General features: G+C 39.5%; 1 protein-coding gene across 4 annotated transcripts; it reads right to left on the bottom strand.

The window, feature by feature from the left end:
• Nucleotides 1-31: 31 nt before the first annotated feature.
• On the bottom strand, nucleotides 32-25,678 carry tasor2 (transcription activation suppressor family member 2). 4 transcript variants are annotated; one of them, XM_046038120.1, is made up of 23 exons: nucleotides 25,570-25,678; nucleotides 23,832-23,987; nucleotides 21,487-21,635; nucleotides 21,154-21,249; nucleotides 20,989-21,061; nucleotides 19,154-19,245; nucleotides 18,910-19,047; nucleotides 18,471-18,604; nucleotides 18,333-18,349; nucleotides 17,263-17,362; nucleotides 17,060-17,154; nucleotides 16,834-16,940; nucleotides 16,414-16,486; nucleotides 16,223-16,294; nucleotides 13,948-16,095; nucleotides 12,819-13,569; nucleotides 12,196-12,646; nucleotides 5,340-8,981; nucleotides 2,790-2,912; nucleotides 2,551-2,704; nucleotides 2,350-2,455; nucleotides 1,173-1,354; nucleotides 32-784 (listed from the first exon to the last, which is right to left on the bottom strand). In XM_046038120.1, the coding sequence occupies exons 2-23, from the start codon at nucleotides 23,860-23,862 to the stop codon at nucleotides 687-689; spliced, it is 8,832 nt and encodes a 2,943-aa protein (XP_045894076.1). In that variant the 5' UTR covers nucleotides 23,863-23,987; nucleotides 25,570-25,678; the 3' UTR covers nucleotides 32-686. The 4 variants fall into 4 exon arrangements, with proteins under 4 accessions (XP_045894076.1, XP_045894077.1, XP_045894075.1 ...); XM_046038121.1 differs by lacking the exons at nucleotides 23,832-23,987; nucleotides 25,570-25,678 and adding an exon at nucleotides 22,300-22,431; XM_046038119.1 differs by lacking the exons at nucleotides 23,832-23,987; nucleotides 25,570-25,678 and adding an exon at nucleotides 21,917-22,376.
• Between the last annotated feature and the right edge of the window lie 102 nt (nucleotides 25,679-25,780).

Raw genomic sequence — 25,780 nt, 5'->3', positions numbered from 1 at the left:
ACCAGTATGACGATTGTTAATATAGAAAAACTATGTGAAAAAAAACCTTTATTTTCAGTCATTGCACTGAACATTGTGAATGCAATGATAACTTAACATGTTTAGAACTTAGTGATGATGTTAACTTGTTGCTCAAACAATTTAACACTCAAGAGTTAAGAATCACTGTCTAACATAACAGTGTACAGTAGTATACATAAATGTCAAAAACACACCACTTTGAACAGCCTAATTTAGCTTTGTTGCAAGGCTTGGAAAAAGTATGATGGTACATTTTTATCTAAAAAGAGACCAAAACTTTGAACACAAAAAGTAATAATTAAACAAACACTACTAATGCTTGTGCTACAACTGTATAAAGTCAGGATTGTCAGGGAAAAGACAAAATATACAAAATGTGACAAAAAATGATCTTTATGTTTACAATTTACAATACAAATACAGTATATACAATTCACCTGCCAGTATATTGGAATTTTTGTCCCTATATTCATTAACTGAATAAAAAAAAGAAAAATATTAAGATTACTGCATACAAAAGAGCTGAACCTAAAAAATAATATATAGTATGTTTGAAATCACCATTACTGGTTAATTACTGGTTTCTCCGCGTATTCAGTGAGTTTCTGACTGCTGGGTACCTTAAATAAGCACTAATGAATTTTGTCCATCTGAATATTTCCAGGTCAGACTGTAAATGTTTTGCTTGGAGAACATGTCAGGAAAGAGTTTGCAGTCATTGTTAAAATTCCATTCTTTCCAAATGTGCTGTCTGCTGTTGTATCTGTAAGAATAAGAAAAACATGTCATTCCTTGCACTCTACATGAACTAAAACGGTTACAGGTTAAGCCACATTTGCATTTACACATTTAGCTGACGCTTTTATCCAAAGAGACTTGCAATTTCTATATGTTAAATGTTAAGTGTCTTCCTCAGGGAAACATTGGTGTATGTGTCACAGTGGGAATCTTATCCAGATCTCCCACACCAAAGGCATGTGACTTTTGGGGATTTAAAAAAAAGTCCAATTAAGTCCAATTAAGCACTGAAAGCAGTCAGGCTTAATTATATATTAAATCATGAAAACAACATCTTCAAGATAAAACCACAGTGTCATGTGACTCATTGAATGTAAAGGTACAATTAATGTATTTGTGCAGTAGTTTCTCACCTGTAATAAAAACAGGGTAACGGGCTGATATATTCTGGACCTGCAAATGGACCAAACATGTGAGATAGTCAGGCTGATCTCTTGACGTGAGGTCACACTCATGGTAAGGCAGCACCTCCACTATTCCAGCTTCTTGGCACCAGTTTAGGAAGTGCTTCTTCTCTTTTGCCTCTGCACTCAACCTGGATGTGGGACGAGCAAACATAATGTTCAGATAGACAAGATTTTAACAGAAAGGTTTATATAAAGTGCACAATCAGCATCAGTTTTTCATAAAATGATAGCAACTGTGAAAATCTGGGAAATAGATCGAGAGGATACATGGAGAAACATAGGGCCTGATGGTAGGAGGTCTGTTAGATATGCAGTGGGCAAATTTACACACTACAAAATTATACACATATTATACACCAGTATACTTAATAAAAATAGCCTCATAGATAAATGAAGCAGCTACTTCATTTGATGAGGGAATGTTCTTTTGTCTCTCCTTTCTGGAAACAAGTAATTAAAAGTCTTGGAGGGTGGTTGTATAAACCATTGCCAAAATCTCCCCAGCTGTGCTTGTTAGAAGAGAGGTCTCTCCTACCAAGAAGTGTACCCAAACAAGAATTTGGACTTGCACTGGCAGGCTTTAGTGGCACTTCCAAGGATCGTTCTCTGCAATTGGATGTCAGACAAAGCCTGACTTTTCTGGTTAAACTACCTGGTGACATATATTATGAATCTATCAATCTCTACAAGGACTAATAATTACTAAAGGAAGTTTTATGAAGTTTGGTCAATTTTGTAATATGTTGTATATAAAGAAATAAACATAACATAGTAAATATTCCTAATTTATTTTGAAATGTTATTTTTGCCAATAATTAAAATGTGCCATCTCATTTATCTTTACTCATTGCCACTTTTTCTTTGTTTATTGTTTTGTCTTATTGTACTTCTGTTCTTTTGTGATCCTTCTATGTATCCTAGATGTTTTTTGTTGGGCTTGTTCTATTACCTGTTCTTTATTGATTTTTTGTTGTTGTGCGTGTGTGTATGTGATTTAGCTTTTGGAAAAGCTAGCAAAGCAAAACTTACATAAAAGACCAGCTATTAGAACACCTGTAACCTGCTATTGAGGGAAGTGAGCAACAAGAGCTTTTCTGTAGTTATTTTTCAACAGTGATCCTACCTTGCATTCTCTTTCAGCCGACGGCTGTCTCTGTAGTGCAACATCCATTTCCACTTCCCCGTTCTGCTTAGCTCTTGCAAGATTTCTGACAATTTTTTCATGTTGCCTTAAGATTCATACAAAGTAGACATCATGAGTTAAATTGGGATGAATTAAAAGAGAACAACAATAAAGCTGGTACTCAGTTGAAAGTGCACATACAAAGGCTGAGGGACTCCAGTGCTGCTCTGTCGATCATTATAAAACCACCCCTGGTGAAGAGCTCCTGATGGGTAAGATTCACAACATCATCTGTTTCGTCAATTCCAGCAAACTGCACACCTGGCGACTTCTTCAGGTTGAGCAAATGTGGGACCTGACAGAAGGCGGCAGAGTCATTAATTCCTGATTGTTTACTGCAAAAGTCCTGTCTTTATCTTTTTCACCAGCTGATCAATTACCTCACAAATGTGCTCTGCAATGTCTTCATTCCTGAGGATGATGAGTAGCGATGAAGAACTATCCTCACCCAGGAAGAACTCAGATGGCTGTACAGCAGTATGGCCTTCTGCCTCCAACTGTGCCTTTTGAAGACCAAGGAGAGATTATCCAAACTTTAAAAGCCATTTTCCATTAACAGGCTTTAACATTAAAAATTAGTCCCTTCTCTTAACTTGCTATAGTATCTCTGGGGAGTATGTACATGGGTTATTAAAGGACTGTATGATATCACTGAATTCAGCATTCATTTGATTCCTACTTAATGTCTTCTCAGTGACCTCTTAATATCAACCAACAACAACAACAAGACATTACTTTAAAAAAGACAAATGATTAAGTTGTAAGCTGATATATGGGAATATATGAGTGTCAGTCATAACCTCTTTTAAACCCCTCTTGGAAATATTTAGTTAATGATACCCCACCAAAAATGTGTTTCTTGGTTATGAAAACACGAAGCCCCATAGGCTTGAAAAAGAGCAGTAAAATGTTTGCAGTTTGCTCTGTTATGAAGGAAAAAGTTTTTTTTGTAAATGTCAGAAATGCTCATTTTCGTCCCAGTGGTACAGCATAGGATGTTAATGTCTGTGTTTGATTGACAGCACCTGGCAGAGGAATGAGAGACAATGGCTGTATTCAGAACCGCCTACTACATACTTCCAGTGATCGTAGTCTGCAGTACTACATACTGCCAGTTTCTGATTTTGGAGAGCAGAAGTAAACAATAGAACAAATATAAATTACCACTAATAACATTTTTTTCTAATTTAATCTTGTGTTAGGAGAACATATGTAAGATACGTAACTTTATTGTTAGCTGAATTTGTCCTACTACACAAAAGGCCATAATGCTTAAGTTAAAGTTAAGTTACTTAGCAAGCTGTCAACAAGAAAACAACACGACATACAGAACTTAAATCTAATGAGTTATATTTTGTATTATCAAAGACAGTGCATTCCTCCTTGTCCACCCCTTGTGATTTCAACAATGACCAGTTGTTGAGACTACCTGATTAAATAACATTTAAAAAAATACTGGTTGTCGTGACCGTTCTAGCCCTTTGCATTATGGGACACAGTAAGTGAGGTAGACTGATTCAATGCATTTTGGAAATATTTTCCGAATCAGTACAACATCCGGGTATTTTTGGCATACTGAAGACTATACTTTTGCTTTTGTTTGCATACTGCACACTACATACTACAAATCAGAACATACTATAGTGTAGTAGGCGGTTTTGAATACAGCCAATGTAAGCAATCTTGGGCTGAAGCTTACCAGCCATTGACAGACAGTGTTTTGTAAGCAGTGGTATTGAAGTGTAAAGACCACACCAGCATCTAAACACCCAAAACTAATATTTGCAAGTACATTTACATGCTTTTTAATGTGCTGCAGCTCAGCAGCTAATTTTCAATCTAGTCTGCAAACTAAAGTTAGCAGTGAACTTTTCTCTGGTGAATGTTTGTTTAGTGGCTCGTTCAATAAGCAATAAGTGAAGGACAAGACGTGTGTTCATGATTGATTGTAGTTGGATGAGGAGGATATGGTAGCAGCGAAAGAATGCTTTTCAAAAATAGACGTTAATAGATTATATTTGCCAACTCGTGCTAATGATCACCAATTCAATATGTAGGTTGAAACACAATCATTAACTGAATCCCTGGTACACCAATCTGCTGTCCGGAGAAGTCTGATTAGGAGTGGCTTTCATGGAAGAATTGTGGCCAAAAAAGGCCAAAAATATACCTCCAACATCGAGGTAAGGAACTGGGATGCAGAAAAATGGCAGCAGGTGGCCTGGACTATTGAATCAAAATTTGAAATATTTGGCTGTAGCAGAAGGCAGTTTGTTTGCCAAATGTCTGAAGAGCGGTACAAGAATGACTGTCTGCAGGCAACAGTAAAGCCTGGTGAAGATTCCTTGTAGTTTGGGGCTGCATTTCTGCGAACGGAGTTGGGAATTTGGTCAGAATTAATGGACTCCTCAATGCTGAGAAATACAGGCAGATGCCTATACACATTCATCATGCAATGCTATCAGGGAAGCATCTGATTGGCCCTCTCCCTTAACATTCAAACACATTTCATGTGAAGCACATGCAGGAAGTATTGAGATGTATTACCAGTTGCTTTACAAATCAACAACAGTTTACTGCAGCAAATGAACAACAGAAAAGAAACACTGGGGCTCTGGGGTGAGAAGTGAAAGAATGTAGTGAAAACACTACATTTTGCTGCGTGGTTGGTTTGGCTAGTCACTCAAGTTCAAATTACCACCTTATGTGATGTTTGTTCATTTGCCTTTATCTTCACTAAACATGTGACCGTAAATTCAGATTTCTATCTTATTTTCCTTTCCTGGCCACTGAGTAAGTGTTACACTATCAAAAAATACTTTAGGTGGCATATCACTTTAATTGGTTAAGGAATGCAGGCTATAAACAGTATAGTTAATAAATAGTTAATAGAAATACTGCATTGGAAGTTTGTTGAAAACTCGTCTTACCTTGGTTTCCTCAAAGAAGGCATCATCTGACGTCACCAGTATGTAGAATCTGTACTTCGTTTTACAGGATTTCTTCACGACTGAATTCAGATTGCTGCGAAAACTCTCATCCATCTCTCTCTTCATTTGATCACAGAAGTCAAAATGGTTACTTGTGGATGGTTCATTCTTTGAGTAACCTCTATCCATTCTTAAGTGTTTAGGTCTAGGTGGGACCTTTTTGACAGCACAAACATCCTTCATCATTGCTTCGTACTGCCTGGCACATTCTGCAGTCACATCAGAAACTCCAGCATGTTCCATTGGGTTGCCGGTACCTTGAGATAGGTTTTGAGGATGCAAAGCCTTTTCTTCCTCTGTTGTGTCTGTCGGGTATTTCCTGTCAGACATGTCTACCTTAATTTTTTGTCCAACAAGTGACGGTACATCCAAGTGATCCACCAAATCCTCCTGCTCTTCTAGACTGGAAAAGTGAACAGTCACAGGACTGGAGCAAGGCAAATTAAATTTATCATGTGCATTCAGTGGGCGGATGGGTCCCATCTTACTCCTTTTCAAAAGCTGTTTCATTTGTTCTGAGAAGATCAGGCACTCCTGTTCCATTGATGCCAGAGTGAGGTCATCTTGTAGGCACCTCTGAGAAAGCTGCTCTATTAAAGAATAAGATCTCATCCAACTGGCGTTATAGACTGTACATGAAAGTGAGCTTTGAGGTCCCAGAAAGAGACTGTCATTTATTATGCTATCATTTTTGTGACTCGCAACTGATGTTGATGGGCCTAAAAAGTCTTCCTGATCCATTTCAATGCTCTCTTTAGTTGTTTGCCCAACTCTCTCAACTAAACTATTTGCCAAGAAACCTTGGTTTCCATTAACAAAATTAGAGGAAGTTTTTGCAGATTTGTTTGCAGGAATCTTGTTGAATTTGTTTATGTCCCCTCCTTCATGTTGATATAAAGGATCTAGAAGTACTAATTTAGCTTTATCTGAGTTAGACTTACCGTCACTAACATTTGATAACCAACTGCTCTTGGAAGAAAGCTCCCTGGCCTTGTGCTTATCTTTTAGTCCTTCAGAATTTCCCATGAGACTTTCTGAGTCTGAGTTTCCATGAGTCTTTTTCTCCAAGAGAATGGAAGCTGGTGTGGTGTATGAGACTACTGGAGTTTTACGTTGTTTAATCTTAAATACACATGACATAACAGAGTTTTCATTTTCTCTGTCTTTAGAGATGCAATCGGCTTGAATTTCTTCACTCTTAGAAGGTTTTACAGCCATGACAGGACGCTGACTATATGAATTTGGTTCATTACTTAAATTTGTCTGTGATGTTGTTTTATGCTCATCTTGGTCAATATTTGTTTTAACAGCTTGCAAACATTCAGTAGAGGTAGAGGATCTGTGTCCTACAGAGCTCTCCTCCTGTAATACATCTGTTCTTCCAATATAGCGTTGATGAAGTGATAAGTCCGTTTTCTTTAGCTGCAACCTAACACCAAGTACTTGCTCTAATTTAGAGAAAGGTGATGAAGGAAAGTGACCCGATGATTCTGTGTGCAGTTCTTGTGAGGTAGAAGGTGACACCGCTGCTGGCTTTGTATTGTTTATTTTCTTGTCCTTAAAGTCAGCTGGGGTGTGGCTTGGGGCTAAGCAAGTAGGGATGTGCTTGATGCTGGTGTTAGGGGTTTGATCAAGAGACCGTTTCAAATCAGCTGTTTCAATCTGGCTGGATTTGTCAGTGTGGTTTGATTTGGAGAGGAACTTGTCTATACATTGTAGAACTCTAAGAGTTCTTAGCTCAAGATCAGGGTGAAGACTACGGTGAGGTTTGGGAAGTTTTCGCTCAAGAGGCATCATCATCTCATCCATTATAGGTGTTGAGCTTCTGCTAACACATTTCTCAGTCATGTTTTTGCAGGTGTCAGTACCACTGAAAGCAGAAGTGCTACTACCAGTAGGGCCAGAACAAGTTAAGTACACAAATGGGTTCTCATCCATAGTTGGGGTAGGGCACCGGTCATCAGACTCACTTCCCAAGACCTTTGGCTGGTGAGTTTCAAGTTTTTTGGACAGTGATATTTTGCCAGCAGACAGTTCTGCCTTTTTACTGTACATCTGAGATGTACTATGTACCTCTGTGGGTAGGACAGTTTCACTGATGAATAGTATTTCCTTCTGGCCTTGAACAACTTCTTCAACCTTGCCTTGCGAGTGTGGGTCATGTGGATATACTGTATCCTCTCCAGAGGCATCTATTCCAATAAATGGAATTACAACCCCACTATGGATCTTTTCCAGAACCTCATTTGTTTTGTTGCTTTTGAGATCAGTTTTTTGAGTTAATGCCACTTCAGCTTCACATCTGTTTATAACCTCACATTGAGGTGAATGAGACTGATGATTAAATAGGTCCTTTTGAGTTGTGTTACCAACCTTTTGCTCTCCCTCAATCGATTTGGTATCCTGATCTTCAAGATCATCACTACTTAGAATTAAGTTTCCCATTACTTTGTTTTGGCTTCCTGTTTCAACACTGTCATTTGTCTGGGGAATAGACCCAGCTGCAGAAGACAATGAGGTGCCCTCATCAGAAATGGGTGATGCTGCCTTCTGATAATGTGGCTTATGTGCCAAACAAATGTAATTTCCTGAATTTTCCTCAACTGCATGTTCATCATAAATAGGCTCCATTTCTGCTTGAGCGTGATGAGCTTTTTCTGAAAGGGCATGTTCATCTGTCAATGCACTGCCATTTGCACAGGGTCTCTCCAAATGATCATCATTGCAGGCATCTTCTTCATTGTCTGCTTGAAGTGTTTGCTCCTCCAATGGTCCTTGGTGATTACACTCTGTGATGCAATCCATCTTTACAGAGTCTGGGCCATCACACATCAAAGGTAATGGTTGACCCAAATTACTTTCACCTTCCATAGCTGAAACGCAACTGTCTTTAAGTCTTCTTTTCCACAGTCCATCTTCTTTTCCATAATGATAACCTTCAATCACCTTACCTTCATGTGCTGTACAACAATCCACATCTTCATTAATATTTTCAGCCTTGCCTGGTGAGACTGCTTTAGGTTCCTCCCTAGATAACCGCTTCTCATTCTCCAACAGATTTCCATTGCAGACTACACCTGGTTCTTCGTTTGTTGAATCATCACCATTATTAATAATTTTTTCATCTTGGCATGGCTTTTCATTCACTTCCCAGTTTTCCCCATCTTTGGATTCCACTTCATCATGCTCTCCTGTATGAATTACATCACCTGCTTCTTTGTTGGAATCTACCTCTTCATCTGTCATGGATTTAGAAGAACCCCTTCCATGATTTTGCCCTAAACTCATCTCTGTAGCTTCTGAATTTTCAATGCCATCTTTCATAAATTTCTTCTCATTGTTGCATTCATGTAACACGTGGCCAATTCCTGAAGCAGTCTCATGTTTTTTTGGCTGAATGGATTCACTTTCCATCTCTTCCTGTACAGGAATGAATGTTTTATCGCATTTAAGAGATGGTACCGTGTGCTCCATGTGGCCAGCTTTTTGTGAAGGGGTACAAGTTGCATTATTTTCATAGATCCTTCTGACACCATTCACCTCATTGATAATCTCTGTAGAGGGTACAATCTTTTTGTAACACTGGAAAAAGAAAGAGAAAAAAGAATATAAGAATTACATATTATATAAACTGTCTTTCATTCTGTGAAAACCATGACTGCTGTTTCTCTCTGGTAATGTAGTTTTCAATGTTTTAAACATTTTGCCATGATTCTTCAAGGTCACTATTGATGCACTAGCAATTCAAACAATGAATCCTGGAAATGACAATTACAACAGTAGCTACACGTGTATTATATTACATTGGCTACTATTTAGAAATGTGTGTCAACATCAATAGAAGTATAATCAGGCCAGACAGTTGCTGCCTGACATGCAGGTGTCACGTTCGCTGGGTGAGTGCAGCAGGAGTGAGCCCAAACGCAAGACACTTGTGAGCTGAGATGGAGTTCAAGGTTTATTTATCCAACTCACAAAACAGGCAAGACAAAACTCACGGGAACAGGAACTGGTATCATCCAAAAAGCAGGTAACGGGTAGCAACACGACATCCAACAGGACAGACATGCAATATCCGACAGGACAGGACTGACATGAGACAATGACCGAACAGGGAATGAACCGAAACACCATACATTTATACACAGTGACTAACGAGCAGGGCGGGAGCAACACAGGTGACTGGGATCAGGGTTAACGAGGCGGAGAGACAGAAGGGAAAACAGAGACTAGCAGGCAGGCAGATTACTGAGGGGGGAAAAGACAAAACACAAGTTCCTCAACACTAAACATCAGAGTAATATAAACAAGCGGACAGATCACAAATGAACTAACACCAACAAGGAACACAGAGAGAAGCTATGGTAAAACAGAACTCAGACATGGGCAAAACACAGAAGTAAACCGACCAGGAGTGAACACTAAGACAAGAACTAAAACACAGGACTAGGAACACAGACATGGAACAAAAACCCAGACTCCGCAACAAGACACACAGACAGGACTGAAACCCAGACACGCTCAGGACAGGATCGTGACAGCAGGTGCATCAGTCATAACTAAACCAGAATTGTAGCAAAAAGAAAACCCACAAAAATCTTCACTACTCATGTCAAACCAGAGAAAGCTGAATTGGGGTAATTTTGGTACCCATATTGGCATTAAATGAGCCTGCTTTTCTGTCTACTCATCCACTTTGTGCCCACCAATCGCACAGAGCCTTAATACAATAAATAGGCATGAAGGCACTCCCTCTCAGTTGGGTAAATCCCTGTAGTACATAAGCAGTCCATCTGGGGAATGTGTACATTACCAGAGTGTGGCACACATATGGACAAGATGACACTACATCGGGCTCTTGGAACTAAGTATACAAACATCAATACTTTTTTCTGGTATATGGTTAATACAGAGCAAAGGAATCAGCATCTTGATATGATAGATTACTGAAGCTCACCCTTACTTCACCTGCAGATAATCAATTCCTGCATTGACAGGAGTATGCATGCCAACATGATTGAAGGCTTTGCATATCCTGTGTCTGGGAGCTGTGTTGTCATGGACAATAGTTCCTGACCTGGTCTCATTTTGAACATACAAAAACTTTGCACATCTATTTAATGAGACAGGTGGTAGGAGAGGCAAGAGTAGTTTAAAAGTTGCAAATAAACTCCAGCAAACTGTCTAACTTGCAATACTACATTTATTTGCGATGTTAGGTGCTAGACTTTCATTAGCCATAAAGGTCACCAAAGGCCAAACAGGACAAAGCCACTGTATCTGGAATATGGATATAGGGCTCCCTCTTAAAGAGGTGGTTTTATGCTCAGGTTCATAATCTTATTTAAGGGTTGTACCAGAACAGGTTTACATGGTTTAATTTTCAAAACAAAGCATATATTTTGTCATACTGCACATTACTGCAGCTCCTCTTTCGTATTAGCATTGGAGTAATACATTTTGCCTCTACATGATCTTTGTTGGGAGTTGCACGTGCGCAGTTCCTAGTTAAGGATGATTTACCAATCAGAAGCAGAGTAGGGGGCGCCTGAGAAGCTGGTACAGCTTCGGTTCAGCTGTATACGTTCCCCTTACCAGCTTAACAACATGGACTGGAGCAACAGTTTCAGAGTGGTGAGTTATTAATCTGTAACAAATGTATCTTTCATCCATAAAGTTTTAACTGAGCTCTGTCTCTACATCACGGTAACTACTTTATGTCCATTGACTGACTGGAGGGTAGCTAATGTTTGGAATGGAGAGAAGAGGCAGCAGGCGGACGTCTTGCCACTGTGTGCTGCCGCAACTGTTTTTGAGAGCGTGTCGGACTAGCTGCTTGGCGAGCATTATGAAGCGCATTTTGCTGTGCTGTCACAGGGATGAAAGGGAAACGGTTGGACTACAAACGAGCTGTTTTCGGGCAGTTAAGAGCAGTGTTTTCTGTGGGAGATGGGAACTCCCTTTGAACTCACTTTGCAAACCTGTTACATGCACAAAAGAGATCTCCTTTATAACTCAATAAAGGAGAGGGAAAAAGCCAAAAAGCATAATAACACCTCTTTAAAGCCAAGCTTTGAAAGAAATCTACACAGGATTGTTTTGTAGCTGGGCCTAGCCCCAAGCGACTATGCCAGTCTGAAAGATGGGGCCTCTTGTGTCACCACCCACAAGGAAAGGAATAAAGGGTCTGGTATATGTTTGGGCAGCAGGCAAATGTGCAGGCTTTGTCTAAATGAAAACTAGCCAATGAAACTAGCAATCAGTATGTGGAATGTCACCTCTGGTTGAAAAGGAGCTGAAGCTTGTGCAGTAGGCAGAATGGCAACAACCATACTTGGTATGGCTCATTTTAGTACAACTGGATAGAACATGGCCTCTCCTTGTCTGGAGTCATCCAGGGTGCTGGCCTTGTGGGTGTGAGGATACTAACAAGTCCTGACTGTGTGTAGGTTTTCTTTGTGCCTATGTGCCAAATAGTATTTCAGAGTCTTTATATCAGATGGTGGTAGAAACTGGCACATTGACAGAGTAAACCTAAATGGGGAAGGGAATTGAACTCTTAATGTCCGTCGGAGGTCTGTTTCGAACTGCGGCCAAAAGGTCTGAGGTGATTTGCAGTGTCAATCAGCTGGCATTTGAGTTTGTGACTCCCATTCAGATGCCTATTACTACATGACAAGCACACAAGCCGGGTCCTTAAATTGTTCTGTATTCTAAAGACCATCTGTAATTCATGACAAAGACATTAAATGCATGATAGTTTATCTGTAATGTAATAGTAACATTAGAACCAAACCTGAGATTTGCTTGCCTCCGGTAGTCCCATGGATGACTTGAACGTGTTCAATGGTTCACCAGCTTCTTTCAGTTCACCCACCACAGAAGTCTGTTTTCTGTCAACTTGTGGCTCTGAAGTGACAATCTTTGCATTGGAGTCTCTCTGTGACAAGTCCAAAATAACACATTCTTCGTCCAAGCCAGACTTAACTTTTTTGCTAAGGTCCAAAGCGTTTGAAATTGAAGGGTCTGAAGAGTCTCTTACACTCAGGAAAGGAGAACATGAATTGTCCTTGAAAACTATTCCACTGGACATTTCCAAAAAAGCACTCTCTTCCGTACATGAGTTTATAGAGTTCGAGTCAATTTGAAAGAACCTTTCTGTTGAACGGCTGTAGAACAGACCTATCCACATGTGGACGATGAGCTGTACCTCTTCACTGGTGTCTTGAATGGAATAATCCCATGGGCTATCGAAGGTGTACAACGAACAAAAATGAACTCTTTCAGTTGAATAATTGATAAACTGTCATCCTATTTGTTAACTAAACACAGGTATAGAACTGAAATTATGTGAAATTGTAATACATTTTTTACTTTTATATTGAGATTCGTTGAATAAATAAGAAACAACATACATACCCATGCAAGGCTCGGATGATAGCTCTATCCTTTGAGTCACTAGTAAACTTGCTGTCTAGATTAAAGTCATAGTTCTCCTTCCATTGCTTTGTGACTTGGACAGATCCATTCTTGATATCAAAGGTACGGGAGTGCCTGAACTTTCTTCTGCGTACCATGCGTTTACTCAGGTATTCTGGAATCATGTGGTGTTCACTGCGGTCTTCCTGACCGACAGAGGGTTGTAGTGTTTTTATTCCATCGCCATACATTGTCTGGTGATGATGCAGCAGTCTGGTAGAACCACTTAAAGGGGATATCTGCAAGGGTGTACCTGACAAACCCAATAGTAGAAAAGAAGATGGGGGCAATGAGTAAGCATGTTCTTTAGATACCAAATCAACCAATTCACTGCCTCCCACAAGATGGCTTGGTGAAGGAGAATCAAGAGACTGAATGGGTCTAGCAGCAGGCTGTTTAAGCAGAGCATGAAGAACTGACTCTTGTTCAGCACTGGTAACATCTTTTGTAAGGTCACACTTCTTCAAACTTGTCTCAGGCTTTCTCTCAAGTGCTGGGTCTGGTTGTGGTGGAACCTGGTCATTACTGGCACCGAGTGCCAAGTCAGCAAGTAAGTTCAAAGCATCTGTAGATGAGCAAGCACTGTTCATTTTTTCCTTAACAGGGTTCCTGACAGAATTATCCCTAGTACACTCTTTGTTTTTGAGTTTTTCACTTGCAAAAGAAGCTGGGGTTTGAAAATGCAACCACCCTGTGAAGACAAAACAGAGGAGAAAAAAGAGAAACTGCATGAAAATAGAAAGTAGCACATTGAAAGCATTTAAAAAATAAAATATACCAATACACTAATAGGAACTTGTCACTAACCAGTAAACTATGCCATTGTTTCAAACACAGACATTGGTTTATTAAGCCAATAATGTCACTTTGGGTGCAGATGCATAGGACTGGCAAAATGCAGCATAAGCAAGAGCAAAAGCAAATTAAGAACTAGAAATACATAGCAAAGCAAATTGCTAGCATGCTAAGGATAGTTGCAGAAGAGACAGAGCCAAGAAAAGGGTAAGTCAGTTTCAATGTCATACACAATACTGAAGAAGTTTTAGACATACACAAAAAACAAACTTACATTTCTTTTTAACATGTTCTGCAGAGATGCCTTGATGCTTTTTGAGTGTTTTAATCCTACCCCTTCTTGGAAAAATTGATAGAGGTCTTTGAATGACTTCAGGTTGTTTGTCAGGAATGGTTTGTTCTTGTGTCTCTGATACGTCTTTCCTTTGTTGAGTGTCCTGACCTTCAGTTTTCTTTATCTTCTCTGGTGTCTCTTTAGGGGTCAGGCCTAGGGCATATGCAAAAAGAGGATCAACTGACATCCTTGCCTCTTCCTTGACACCCAAATTGGTGTTCGGGACACTCGGAATTGAATCATTAGTCTTCAGCACCCCAGTGTCTGAGTCAACTCTGCTCATCTTGGGACAAGGCCCAGAATCTTGGGTAGTATCAGCAGTTGTTTCCTCTAACACAAGGTGACCCGTTTTTCTCTTTCCCCTTAGAAGAACCGATTTTAGTTTATTCAACAGAAATTCACCCTTTGTTCTACCCTTTTCTGGGGAGAGGGTATCAGCATGTTTTTCTTTAACTGCTTCCGAGAATGGAGGCGTGTCTGTGCTATCCTTCTTTGAAGAATGCTCCCTTCTCTCTGGATTCAAAATCAATGAACCATTGCCATTATCCGACTGTCTCAAAGTGCTTTGTTCAAGATTAATGTCATTGAAACCAACATTTTGAAGATGGTTCCCTTCATCTTTGGATGTTGTGGCCTCTGTTTCATCCACTGCTGTTTCTGAAGCAGTGCTAGAATCTTGCTCCATTCTGACTGTGTCATGAGCATTCACAGGGGCATCAACCAACATATTTTCAGGGCACTGTTCATCTTTTGTATATTGAATCTTATCCTTTAAAGACTTAATCTGATCAGCAATATCTGCAGAGCCAAAGGGAACCAAGATTCTTCCACATTCGCTGGTAACCGGTTTCAAGTCCCAGCGCTCCGTTTTCCTCCTCAAAGGACAAGCTTCAAGTTCCATAAAAACGGTGCTTTCCAAGCTCTCTTGTCCAGGGTCGGATTTTTTATCCTCTGCTACAGCAGATCGCACTTTTTTATTATTTGACGATAGCTTTCGTCTTTGTACTTTCCTCCAATCAATATTTTGATTAATCAACAGTGGGTGGTCTGATGATTCCTTGGCCTGGTCTTCCTCCTGGCTCTTCAAGTTGTCTTCCTCCACGGCTATTTCGACTGTTTGTAAACTGTGAGTTTCAACACAGGCTTTAGATACCTTTTTCCGACCTTTGAAATGTCCCCTGCGTCGTTTTCTACGTTTTGCTTTTGTGGGACTGGTGATCTCAGAGCAATCCAAAAGCTTTTTGGTTTTAACTGTTTCACCATTCGGAGAGTTTACTCCGGCTGTTTGTAATTTGGCTGTTGAAAAACCAGAAAGCTGAAAGTCATTGTGCTTTACTGCAGAGTCTGTATTGTCCACACTTAAACTCTCAGTGACAGTTTGCTCTGCCGAAGTGATGCTGACAATCAGCTCTGCTGGAAGGTCATCTGATGTAGAGGGAGTCAGGAGATCTTTTGCCACCATATCATCAGGTTTGATCAACAAAGTCAGGCCGTTGGTTGTATCTCCAGCTTGCAAAACCTCTGGTACAACATTTTGAGACACAACTGTTAAGTCAACTTGTGCTTCAGCACTTGTTACACCACTGTCTACAGTCTCATTTATAGGCGACTTCTGGCCTGTCCACTGATCTTCTGATCCCATGCTAACAGAATTGGCTAGTGCCTCCTCAGGAGATGACAGACAGATGTAGACATCATCATCAAGGTCTTCTATTCGCTCCTCTTGTCCAGCCTTCAGGATTTCTGAAGCCTTGGACATTGGCAGTTGAAAAGAGACTGGTTTGCTCAGGTATGATGTGAAGCTCTGCCATGCCCTGTTAGTCCACTCCGGGGATGAGTAGAGGTGTTTGTGGGCATCCGGCACATCATACTGATCTGGAAAGATGCTGACTTCCCTAGAGGGACTTAATGCCAACCCAGGATTTATCAGTGCTGCGTAACTCTGCATATGCTGCGCCAAAACTTCACATAGTTCTTCACTTGGGTCAATGGGTGTTTTCTCAACTTCGCCCTCTGCATAACTTAGTACCGGTAGAACCCGCAGGATTTCAGATGACATGGCAGATTTTCTCTGTCCAAATTTTGTGTCTGTGATAAATCAAGAAAGAATTCTTGTTTAAAAGTGCGACTGAGCAGGGCAAATGTCATTTCATTTAAGTAATGTGAGAAACAGATCAAATGGAAATATTCACTGTTAAACACATGCTGTAATCACCTCTCAGCATAACTCGTGAGCTTGGAAACACAAACATGCCTTGCAGGACCTCAGCTGCACTGGACCCAGTATCTTGAGGGAAAAAAGCACAAAAGATACATGGCTGATATGAAGCTGAATTTTTGTTTTTAATGAGACAAAATTTGTTTTGTTGTAAGACAGACAACATAATAGTAATTTTTATATCTTACCATCATATGTGAGGAAATGGGAGGAGTGCAACAAGATAAGAAAACCACTATCCTTAAGCGGAATAGTGAGAGCCTGTGCAAAAATGAGCGTCAGGTATGATTTTTAGATGTTGGATAGCAAGTAAAATTCAACATATTATTATGCAGTGCAAACTGACATTGAAAGTAGACCAACTGAAACAACAGAAAAATTATTAATGACAATTATTACAATCAATTTATTGTTCAAGTAACTCTTGATACCAATCTGCAGATGTAAAGTTTAAATGGAATACTTCAGGTTTCCGACTGTCCACACTGAATAAAACACCACTTGGGTGCTGATAAATGTGCATGGGTATGTGTGATTACTTTTGACATTTTATGGAGGGAATGACTAAGCTCTACAGTCTCAAAGGTTGATAATAAACAGAAACTCACAACATCTTTCTCCTTTATCTCCCACAGAAGCAGAAATAGTGAGCTGCTTTCTTCTGCCTTAGAAGAAACCAACTCAAACAAACTGTAGTATAAGCCATCCAGAAAGACTGAAAGACAAATTCAAAGAGACAAATTCATCAGTAATGCGTTTAAAAAAGCAAAATTATGTTGAAACATCCCTTGCAAATGTAATTCTTGCGTAATAAAACACTTTCTAACAGCACACCTTCACCAGAGAAGCAGGTTTCAAAGACAGCCCTTGGCAACAGCTGTCTCAGATCAAACATAGAAATGGCTCTGTCAACATTCACCACTGGTGGCCTTAAATGGAAAAAATAAGGCAAAACACAGAAAACAGGTTATATAATCCAAATGACCAAAGTAATTTAAGAATACTGTGTGTATTTTCAAAGAGCCCATTTAACTTACAGTTCTGCAGGGATCAAGGCCCCTGCTGTAGACCTCAGCCCAACATCATAGAAGTTTGTGCCTATTTGAAGTTGACCATTCCATGGAAAGTAATGACAAACTGCAAAAAATAAAAAGACTTAAATGATATTCATAACAGTCCATTTTCAGTAAATTAAATATGTTCATATACAAATCACTGACAAATAAAACACTCCCATGATTTAAATGGAATAAGATACTTTTATTAGTATATTGCTGTGGATTTGTTGCAATGGCATACACCCATCAGCCACAACATTATGACCACTGACAGGTGAAGTGAATAACACTTATCATGTCGTTACCACGGTATCTGTCAGTGGGTGGGATACATTAGGCAGCAAGTGAACATTTTTACCCCAAAGTTGATGTGTTAAAAGCAGGAAAAATGGGCAAGTGTAAGGATCTGAGCGACTTTGACAAGGGCCAAATTGTGATGGCTAGACAACTGGGTCAGAGCATCTCCAAAACTGCAGCTCTGTTCCTGGTCTGCAGTGTTCAGTATCTATCAAAAGTGGTCCAAAGGAAGGAAAAGCGGTGAACCGGCTAAGGCTCATTGATGTGTGTGGGGCGCGAAGGCGGGCCTGTGTGGTCCGATCCAACAGACAAACTACTGTAGTCAAATTGCTGAAAAAGTTGATGCTGGTTCGTTCGTTGATTTGCCCCCGATCACAGCCAGATGGTCGGCTAGCTCAGCGACTTGCAAATCGGGCTTAATATCGTATAGCGTGAACTAGGCTTTACAGGACTTAAAGGATCTGCTGCTAATGTCTTGGTGTCAGATACCATAACACACCTTCAGAGGTCCAGTGAAGTCCATGCCTTGACGGGTCTGGGCTGTTTTGGCAGCAAAAGGGGGATCTGCACAATATTAGGCATGTGGTCTTAATCTTATGGCTGATCGGTGTATTCTTTAAACAGTGGTCCAAATGACACGTTTATCTGGCTGAACTACCTCATAGCAGGGCTTTTGTATTTGTTTGACAGCAATATGTAATGTACATATGGAGAAACCATATCAGGTTTGCTATTAATTACACATTACTTACCCAGTTTTTTTTCCTCACTGAAAAAAAGAAACCAGGAAAGAATTAATCAATATGAATTAAATGTTCTCAAATTGTATGAAATGGTATTTGATCAAGCACATGGCCTAACAGAGCCATGTGTTGCTGTGGACATAGTACCTTTTCTCCTGTGATGCTATAAGTGTTGATTTGGTATCCGTATATGAAAATGATACAATGGCAAAAGGACATGCAGCGCTGGGAGATTGAGTCGTCTGATTGCTTCCATCTTCCAGCAGTTCGTACATGTAATACTGCAAGGTCAAAAAAATTTTCTTCTTACCATGTACACTTTAATGTATTCAACAACATTGTGCTCAGAAGGAACCGTCTACACACGGACAGGTAAGAAATACACATAGATGGCACAACCACCACAACATGTGGGCATTACAACAAGGGACACTTTATTGTATTACAATACTGTAATCATTTTTTTTTTTTTTATTTACATGCATCTAAATTTTCTGTGCATTTGTAGCTCTATGCAACAGTGGGGTGGAGAGTAGGAATAACTGTACTGTATGATCTTCATCAACAGTCAGGTGAATCTTTTTACCTGGGTTCTCTCGAAGGCAAGGAAGGAGCTGGTTTTGGCAGAAACTGAAGGCCACTGTTCTGACACATGACAGTCAAAGCCCTCAGTGGGTGCAGTGAAATTCTGGGTGTAGTTCTCTGAGACCTGTTTAACTCTACCCTGTTGGTAACAAAAGGACAATGATTTTGTTCATACTTTGTTTTCTATGAATGAAAAAAACACAATGGCTGTCTATCTCAAACAACTATATTTTACTCTTCAATACCTTTGTCAGCCTGATGATGGCAATATATCCAGATTTCCCATGATACCAGCGATTTAGATCCAAACAGTCAGAGTACATTGATATGTAAACACCTGAGTAAACATAGAAAACTGTTAACTTAATTCATGGCTAGCTAAAAATAAACACAGAGAGGCTCATTTGCTGAGATTTGGGGAAAAACAACAATGTTTAACTCAAAGTGGCTTTTCCACCTTACACTCCTACAGCAGCAAGGCCACACCCTGATCGATGAATCTGTCACAGCTGTCAACAGGTGAACACGGTAGCCTACTTTGGGCACTGTAGACCAAAATTGAATTTACCTCAGAAGTAACCACGCAAATTGTTGTAAATCAGTAAGCTTTATGGATTTTAGAAGTTCTACAACTAAATTATAGGTTCTTAAAAGCTTCTTTCACTACTTCATATGTATCTTAAGGTAAGACATTTGGGATCTTGTTAGCTTGATTGAGAGGAGTCTGACACCAGTTGGCTGAAGGATTTAGGGTGGGTGTTGCTTCTTCCACACTAAAAGCCACATTTATAGGCCTGTTCATGTCTTACAACATAGTTTATTTTCTTAAGCGAGGACCAGTTTTTTGAAAAAAACAAAACAAAATCTAGTTATTTTCAATAGATCTTCAAACCTCATGTTAAAATATAAAAAGTAGAATTAAAAATGCACTGAAACATGAATGGGGATAGATAGACACTTGACAATGAGTGACCTTCAGGAATGTTCTTTGAGTAATGTAGAACAGTAACTTGGAAATCTGAACGTAGGAAGCTAAACAAACTGCAAATAACTGGTTTGGCAGGTCTAGTGAGTATTCTCCTCTCCTTCACCAGCATTGTGCTGTAAGAACACTACAACATATTAGAAAATAAAACTACTAACAGTATGACCTTTCCAAATGTGTCCATAAGTCAATAAGAAATGCAGTCCTAATATTTAGATTTCATGAGTCTGTTATGAGAAGGTGTTTGAAGGAAACTGTTTCAGTACCCCTGCAATCTGCACAGGAACTAAAATATCAAAACAGGCACAGGATGTGAAGTAAAACACAGATTAATCTTGTGCAACACTTCTATATTCAATGACATGTGACACAATGGAGCTCTTGTTTTCATGTGCCACTCCAGTGTGGTTTCATACTACTGAAGAAAAACAGCTCCATAAAATGGACTTTGACCAATGTTTATACCTGATAACTTCCACATTTATCACAGCCTAGAGTGGGTAGAGAGATAACACATTTTTTGAGAGGCAACATTTCAAACTTGAAGTTATAAAGACAAACAAATTTAAGGGGTACATGTTAGAGATAAATGAGATCCATGCTGCAATGTACAGTGAAAGTCATTACATTCTGAATTCATTTTCTTTATGCTCCCTTACAAACTTCATATCCTGAAATGCTGTGAACCAACTCATAGTTTCTGTTTCACATCCGACATTCTTCCACTTTCATTTGTATAGATTCATACATTCAACTTGCTTTCACTTTTAAAAGCAGCAGAGCACCACACACTAAACATGGACTATTCCTTTGTCTGCACTACAAATATAACGGACAGGATGCATGCTTGAACAATGGATATGGCAATCAAGGCAAAATCTTGGGATAAAATTCTTAAAATGAACAAGAAAGGAATCAAATAACCAGTAAGTACATCTAACTTTGTTACAACATTTGTTGTGTACTAATGCGAATAGAAATAGAACCTATCTGCTTGTTCATGGCTGAGTTGTAGATACTAAAATGTCACTGTGATCTCACTCCTGGTTTAGCATAGGGGCAGTGGGGGGGGGGAATCACATATCATTAATTTACCATTTGAGGGATCTCCCAGAGTTGTGCATGTGCTGTTTCCAGTGAGCACACCAGTTTCTCCAATTGCATTAGCCTTTAAACAAATACAAATATCAATATCAGCAAGATCAGAAGATGTGTTGGAACATGTATTCTATTAGGTGTGCCTGTGCTTTAAGTCTTTACCTTGTTGACATCATCAAACAGCAAAAACCCATAAGATTCATCCAGATCCTCCTCTGAATACCCTACTTGTCTCCTCTTTGCTCGGAAAGCATTATACTTATATAAAAGAAAAAAGAAATCAGTTAGAAGCTATCAAATGTCGTTTTCATTTCATGTTTTAGGTTCCTCTCATAAGATTAAATGGCAGTTCCTATTTTATTGCATTCACTGTCCTCATTGCCCAGGTTTTCTTATGTAAAAGGACAAAATATACAAATCAGATTGTCTGGTACTGACTGCTAAAGATTAAATGATGGGACTAGTTATTGCATTAATGACATCATTTGGACTGACCTTTTCTTCCAATGCGGGATTCTTTATCAAGACAGCGGACTTATATCTGAAGGACTGCTTAGACTCCTCATACAAGTACGCACTTTTAAGTGGAGCCAAAATATTGCTTTGAAAGACGTCAGAAGTTGATGACACAGGTACTAATACACCTGAAAGTGGAGAAAAATACAAACATCAGCAGGACATAGAAGCGACTTTGCGAAAATGCAGAAAACTACGTTTCCGCTCTCTAGTACTAGGGAAAAAAGTTTTCGAGTTATTTCACAAGCCTGGGACTGTCTGTCCTAGGATAGACTAAACCTAATACACGCGTCCTTTTTTCGTCTAACGTTAATTATACAGCAACAGTACGTTTATATCTCAAGTACAGCGATTCTAATCTCTGTTTCTATTAGTGAAAGTTACACGAGGGCAGAAAAAAGCTAATCACCTTTACCCGAGACACAACCATTCCCACTTTCCATTGCTGAAGACTTATGAAATCTGTCGTTCTCGCTTTGCCCTTCGATGATAACAGCTGTGTCTGGTTTTAAACATTACAATGCAAAAATCGAGTCCCACGTATCCTGCATCCAGTGAGCCTTTAAAAATAACTTCAGCTTTATCCGCAGTTTCAAAAGACATATTAATGCGACAACCAGGAAGTTAAAAAAAATAACCCGACAGTCCAAACACGTAGACACAATAACATCCACTTCAATCCAATTTTTATCGTTTCACGCGAAATAAATCCGCTTTAACATGAAAGCTCATCAGTTGCCACGCAAGAGCGATGAACGCATGTATAGTCCGTATCGAAAAAGAAACAGAAACCTATCGAGGTGAAAGCATCCATCTTGAAAGTCCACACCAAACTGGTGGTGGTGGAGAGGCAGTTCAAGCCCTGCCGAGGCTTGTCTGCGCCTGCGGTTCACTTCTCCTGCCTGCGTCTCTGTTTTCCTGTTTCCAGTTAAAAATTAATGATTGCTAAATGTACAGAAACAGGCACGATAAAGCCTTTGTTTCTACCCTCCTTTTCTTTCCTCCTTTAGAAGATTATAATGTTGATTCTGCAATGCTGTAAGCGTGTAGTGTAGTTTAGTGCAACTATACAGACTGTAGGGGAAGTTGTGATCAGTGCTAACACATATTTAGCATGTTACGCATTAAGTGCAGCTACTCTGAGTGAGCTACTTGTACAGTTTTGCCAACACCCGCATTGAGGCAGCATCAAATATAAAGGACCAAGTTTAATTTTTGCTGGTATTATAATTTAAGGTGAAGTATTTGAACTGAATAAACCATTTCGGGTGGAGGTTTACACTACAGCTTCATTAAATGTCCCGTGTGTAACATTTACGATGATCTATTGGCAGAATATGGCAGAAATGGAATATAAAATTCATTAGTTCATTCAGTTTTCATTAGTGTAGCCTATAATCCCCTGAATATGAGAATCGTGTTTTCGTGACCTTAGAATGAGCCCTTCATTTGGCTGCGTTCCATTTGACATAGGAAGTTGGAATTTCCAAGTTCCAAGTCAGAAATTTCAACTGGAACGCCCCCTTAAGTTGGATTTCTGACTAGGAAAGTCGGGACACCTCACCAACCCCAACCTCAAAATCAGAGATGGCTGATCCCTGACTCAAAATTTGTGAAAACTGTAGTATTATACTGTTTATTGCACATCTGTCTGTGTACTGGAAAGCCATTAACTCGGGTGTGACATTACTCCCAGCTCTGACCACCAACTTCCGAGGTAAATGAAACACACCCGAGGGTCTACAGAGGGTCCTCTTCTACAGTAGCCAAGAACGGACAAACCAAACACCGTCTCTAGAAAGGGCATGTAGTGTTTTTCGCGAGTTTCACAGCCACCGTATTGTTCTTCTACACGCTTGGAAGGGAAGGGTGAGGAGAGGCATATTCAGTTGGTTACAATCTGCAACCTCACCCCTTGATGCTACTAAATCTTACTCACTGGAATTTAAAGAGTATTTTTGATGCTGACCTTGAATCGGTGTGTAGAATGAAATGGTTACCAGTAGCGTCGAACCAGCTGAGAATCGATTAGCCGCCAATTATCCTTTATAACTTTAAGCCACTTCTGCTCCCTGATTTTAGTCCTGTGGTCCCATACATTGCTTGTATGGTTGAGTCTCTTACCCCCAGAACTTGCAGTCTGCGGTTTTTGGCAACACAGATTTTTGCAATAATGTGGCCCCCAAAGAGTCACAGTGGGAAAAAAACATTTACGAACTACTTTTGAATTTGCTAGCAATATTTTTCATTCCCCTTAAAGCAACATTATGTAGTAATTCTATCTTAAAATAAAAGCTTCAAAATCATTTTGATGTTTCACTGACCTGTAATAGGGAGAATGGCGTCTCTGTCCATGCCACTCCGGAGTACCTAGTTTTGCACTATGTAACACTGGAATCCGTGTCAGAAAACTGCAAGAACGGCGTAATGCTTTACAGCAAGCTAGCTCACTATTCTCAGTATGGATATCATGGCAGAGGCTGTGAAGAGACCAAAGAAGCTCTTGTTGGATGAAGCAAGGAAGAGAAAAAAGAGAGAGTGACTGAGCAGGAGACCGGGCAAAAGGTAAATAGCACACTGACTTTTACTCATTGGCCTGAGTTAAAAGAGCTGAAAGGATGCAAGGTGTCCTAGTAAGTAATATTAGCTGGTTTGCAATGTCTGGTGTTGGTGCACTTGCTTGACGGTTGTCTGTGTTATAAAAATTGTGACTGGCTAGTTTTTGATCATAAGTAATGTAATTATAACAAATGCATATGTACATTTATCCATTTTTACGACAGCAGTGTATAAGTGCATTGTAAACTGGGGGGTGCCAATTCACACAAAAACCAATTGTTGCATAATGACGCTTTAATCCATTGGAACAGTCCGGTGTGTTGGTCCAGTCCATCTATGACAGGTCAAATAAAAAATAATAATCAAACTGGTTCCTCCCGCCAGACTGATCCTGCTGCCAGACCAGAACTTACAAATCCAAATTGATTTGCACGCTGGGTTAGGGTTTAGACTCTAGACAACTACAACAAATTCTGACTGGAATGTACTCAGTTTTTGAACTCTATGCTTTATTGGTTGCTAGGTAGGCAATGTAACACAAACAAATGTAGGCAGCATGTATCAACCCAAGCTCTATGTTTTAGCAAGGGGAACTCCAGGAGTGTCTGGGTCATCTGAGGAAATAACATATTTAGCTGCAGCTAAATATGTCATCATAACAAATGCATGTGTACAGTTATCCTTACTTACGACAACACTGAATTACACTCTGAAACAGTAAGAGCCCCAAATCACACCAATTCTTACATAATGTTGCTTAAACTTCACAGGAAAATGTTGGCCGATTGTCTCAGTCGCTGAATAATACAGAGCCCCCTCACAGTAAATGTTGTGTCGCCTCTGATTCGATTCCAGTCCAGCTAAAATACACTGCCAGTTTAGGGATAACACTCACTCACATTACTATTAGCCAAGAAAGCTTCTTTAAGCCACACAGAATTTGAACTCATCAATCAGATATGACAGATGTGTTATACAGGAATGCCACAACACAACGCTCAGACAGCACAACCATGTCAATTCACTGCACACACACAACCTCTGCATATAGCTAGTGTTACACCCATTATAAACAAATAAACTGTGTTACATCCATAATCATAAAAACCAAAGCAAAGCGGTGGCTACATCCAAAATCACAATGACGCATGTATTGTGAGGTAATGCAAATATTGCAAGTGAATGGAAAAATGTATCAAAAGGAATTCCCACCATGACCTTCCAAGGGTTAAGTATATGCCTAAATTAGCCTAATGCTTTCATTCACTGCAAACTCTTTCTCAGCTAAATTTAATCATGTTCGCATCAATGTTTAAAAATTACACTTCCTCAACATAAAAGGAATGCAGACCCTGCTGTTGAAACGCAAATGATAGAGCCACAGAAAATTCAAATCCATAAAAGACACAACACCACAGATGATGTATTGGCTAGAGTAATGCTAGTTAAAGGTAGCCATGTTAGCTTTTAAAAACACAAAACAAAACAAAAAAATGTTCCTACCTGTGCACTTGGAAAAGTCATTGTCTGTGCAGTTTTGTATCATGTTAAATTAGTTAAACGTTTTCTTTAATAATTAACATGTTAGGTATCAAAAAGTCGCAATATTAATAAATTTAATCGCTAACTTAACGTTAGCTATTTTTTAAAATGAAGTAAGCTAGCTAGTAAATAAATTCGTTTTATTTCTTCTTAATATTTAAATAACACTCTC

Source organism: Micropterus dolomieu, linkage group LG22 (assembly GCF_021292245.1).
Source record: "Micropterus dolomieu isolate WLL.071019.BEF.003 ecotype Adirondacks linkage group LG22, ASM2129224v1, whole genome shotgun sequence".
Lineage (NCBI taxonomy): Eukaryota > Metazoa > Chordata > Actinopteri > Centrarchiformes > Centrarchidae > Micropterus > Micropterus dolomieu.
Note: the sequence above shows the minus strand (reverse complement) of the source record. Positions and strands in the feature narration are given on the sequence as shown.

Excerpts from the sequence above, each read along its gene's own strand:
- tasor2 (XM_046038119.1), bottom strand. The coding sequence starts at position 21,950 with ATGGAAAGTGGGAATGGTTGTGTCTCGGGTAAAG. Across the intron at positions 21,636-21,916 it reads TGGTTGTGTCTCGGGTAAAG|GTGTATTAGTACCTGTGTCA; the intron begins GTGATTAGCTTT and ends CTCCACTTTCAG. Across the intron at positions 785-1,172 it reads TTACCCTGTTTTTATTACAG|ATACAACAGCAGACAGCACA; the intron begins GTGAGAAACTAC and ends TTATTCTTACAG.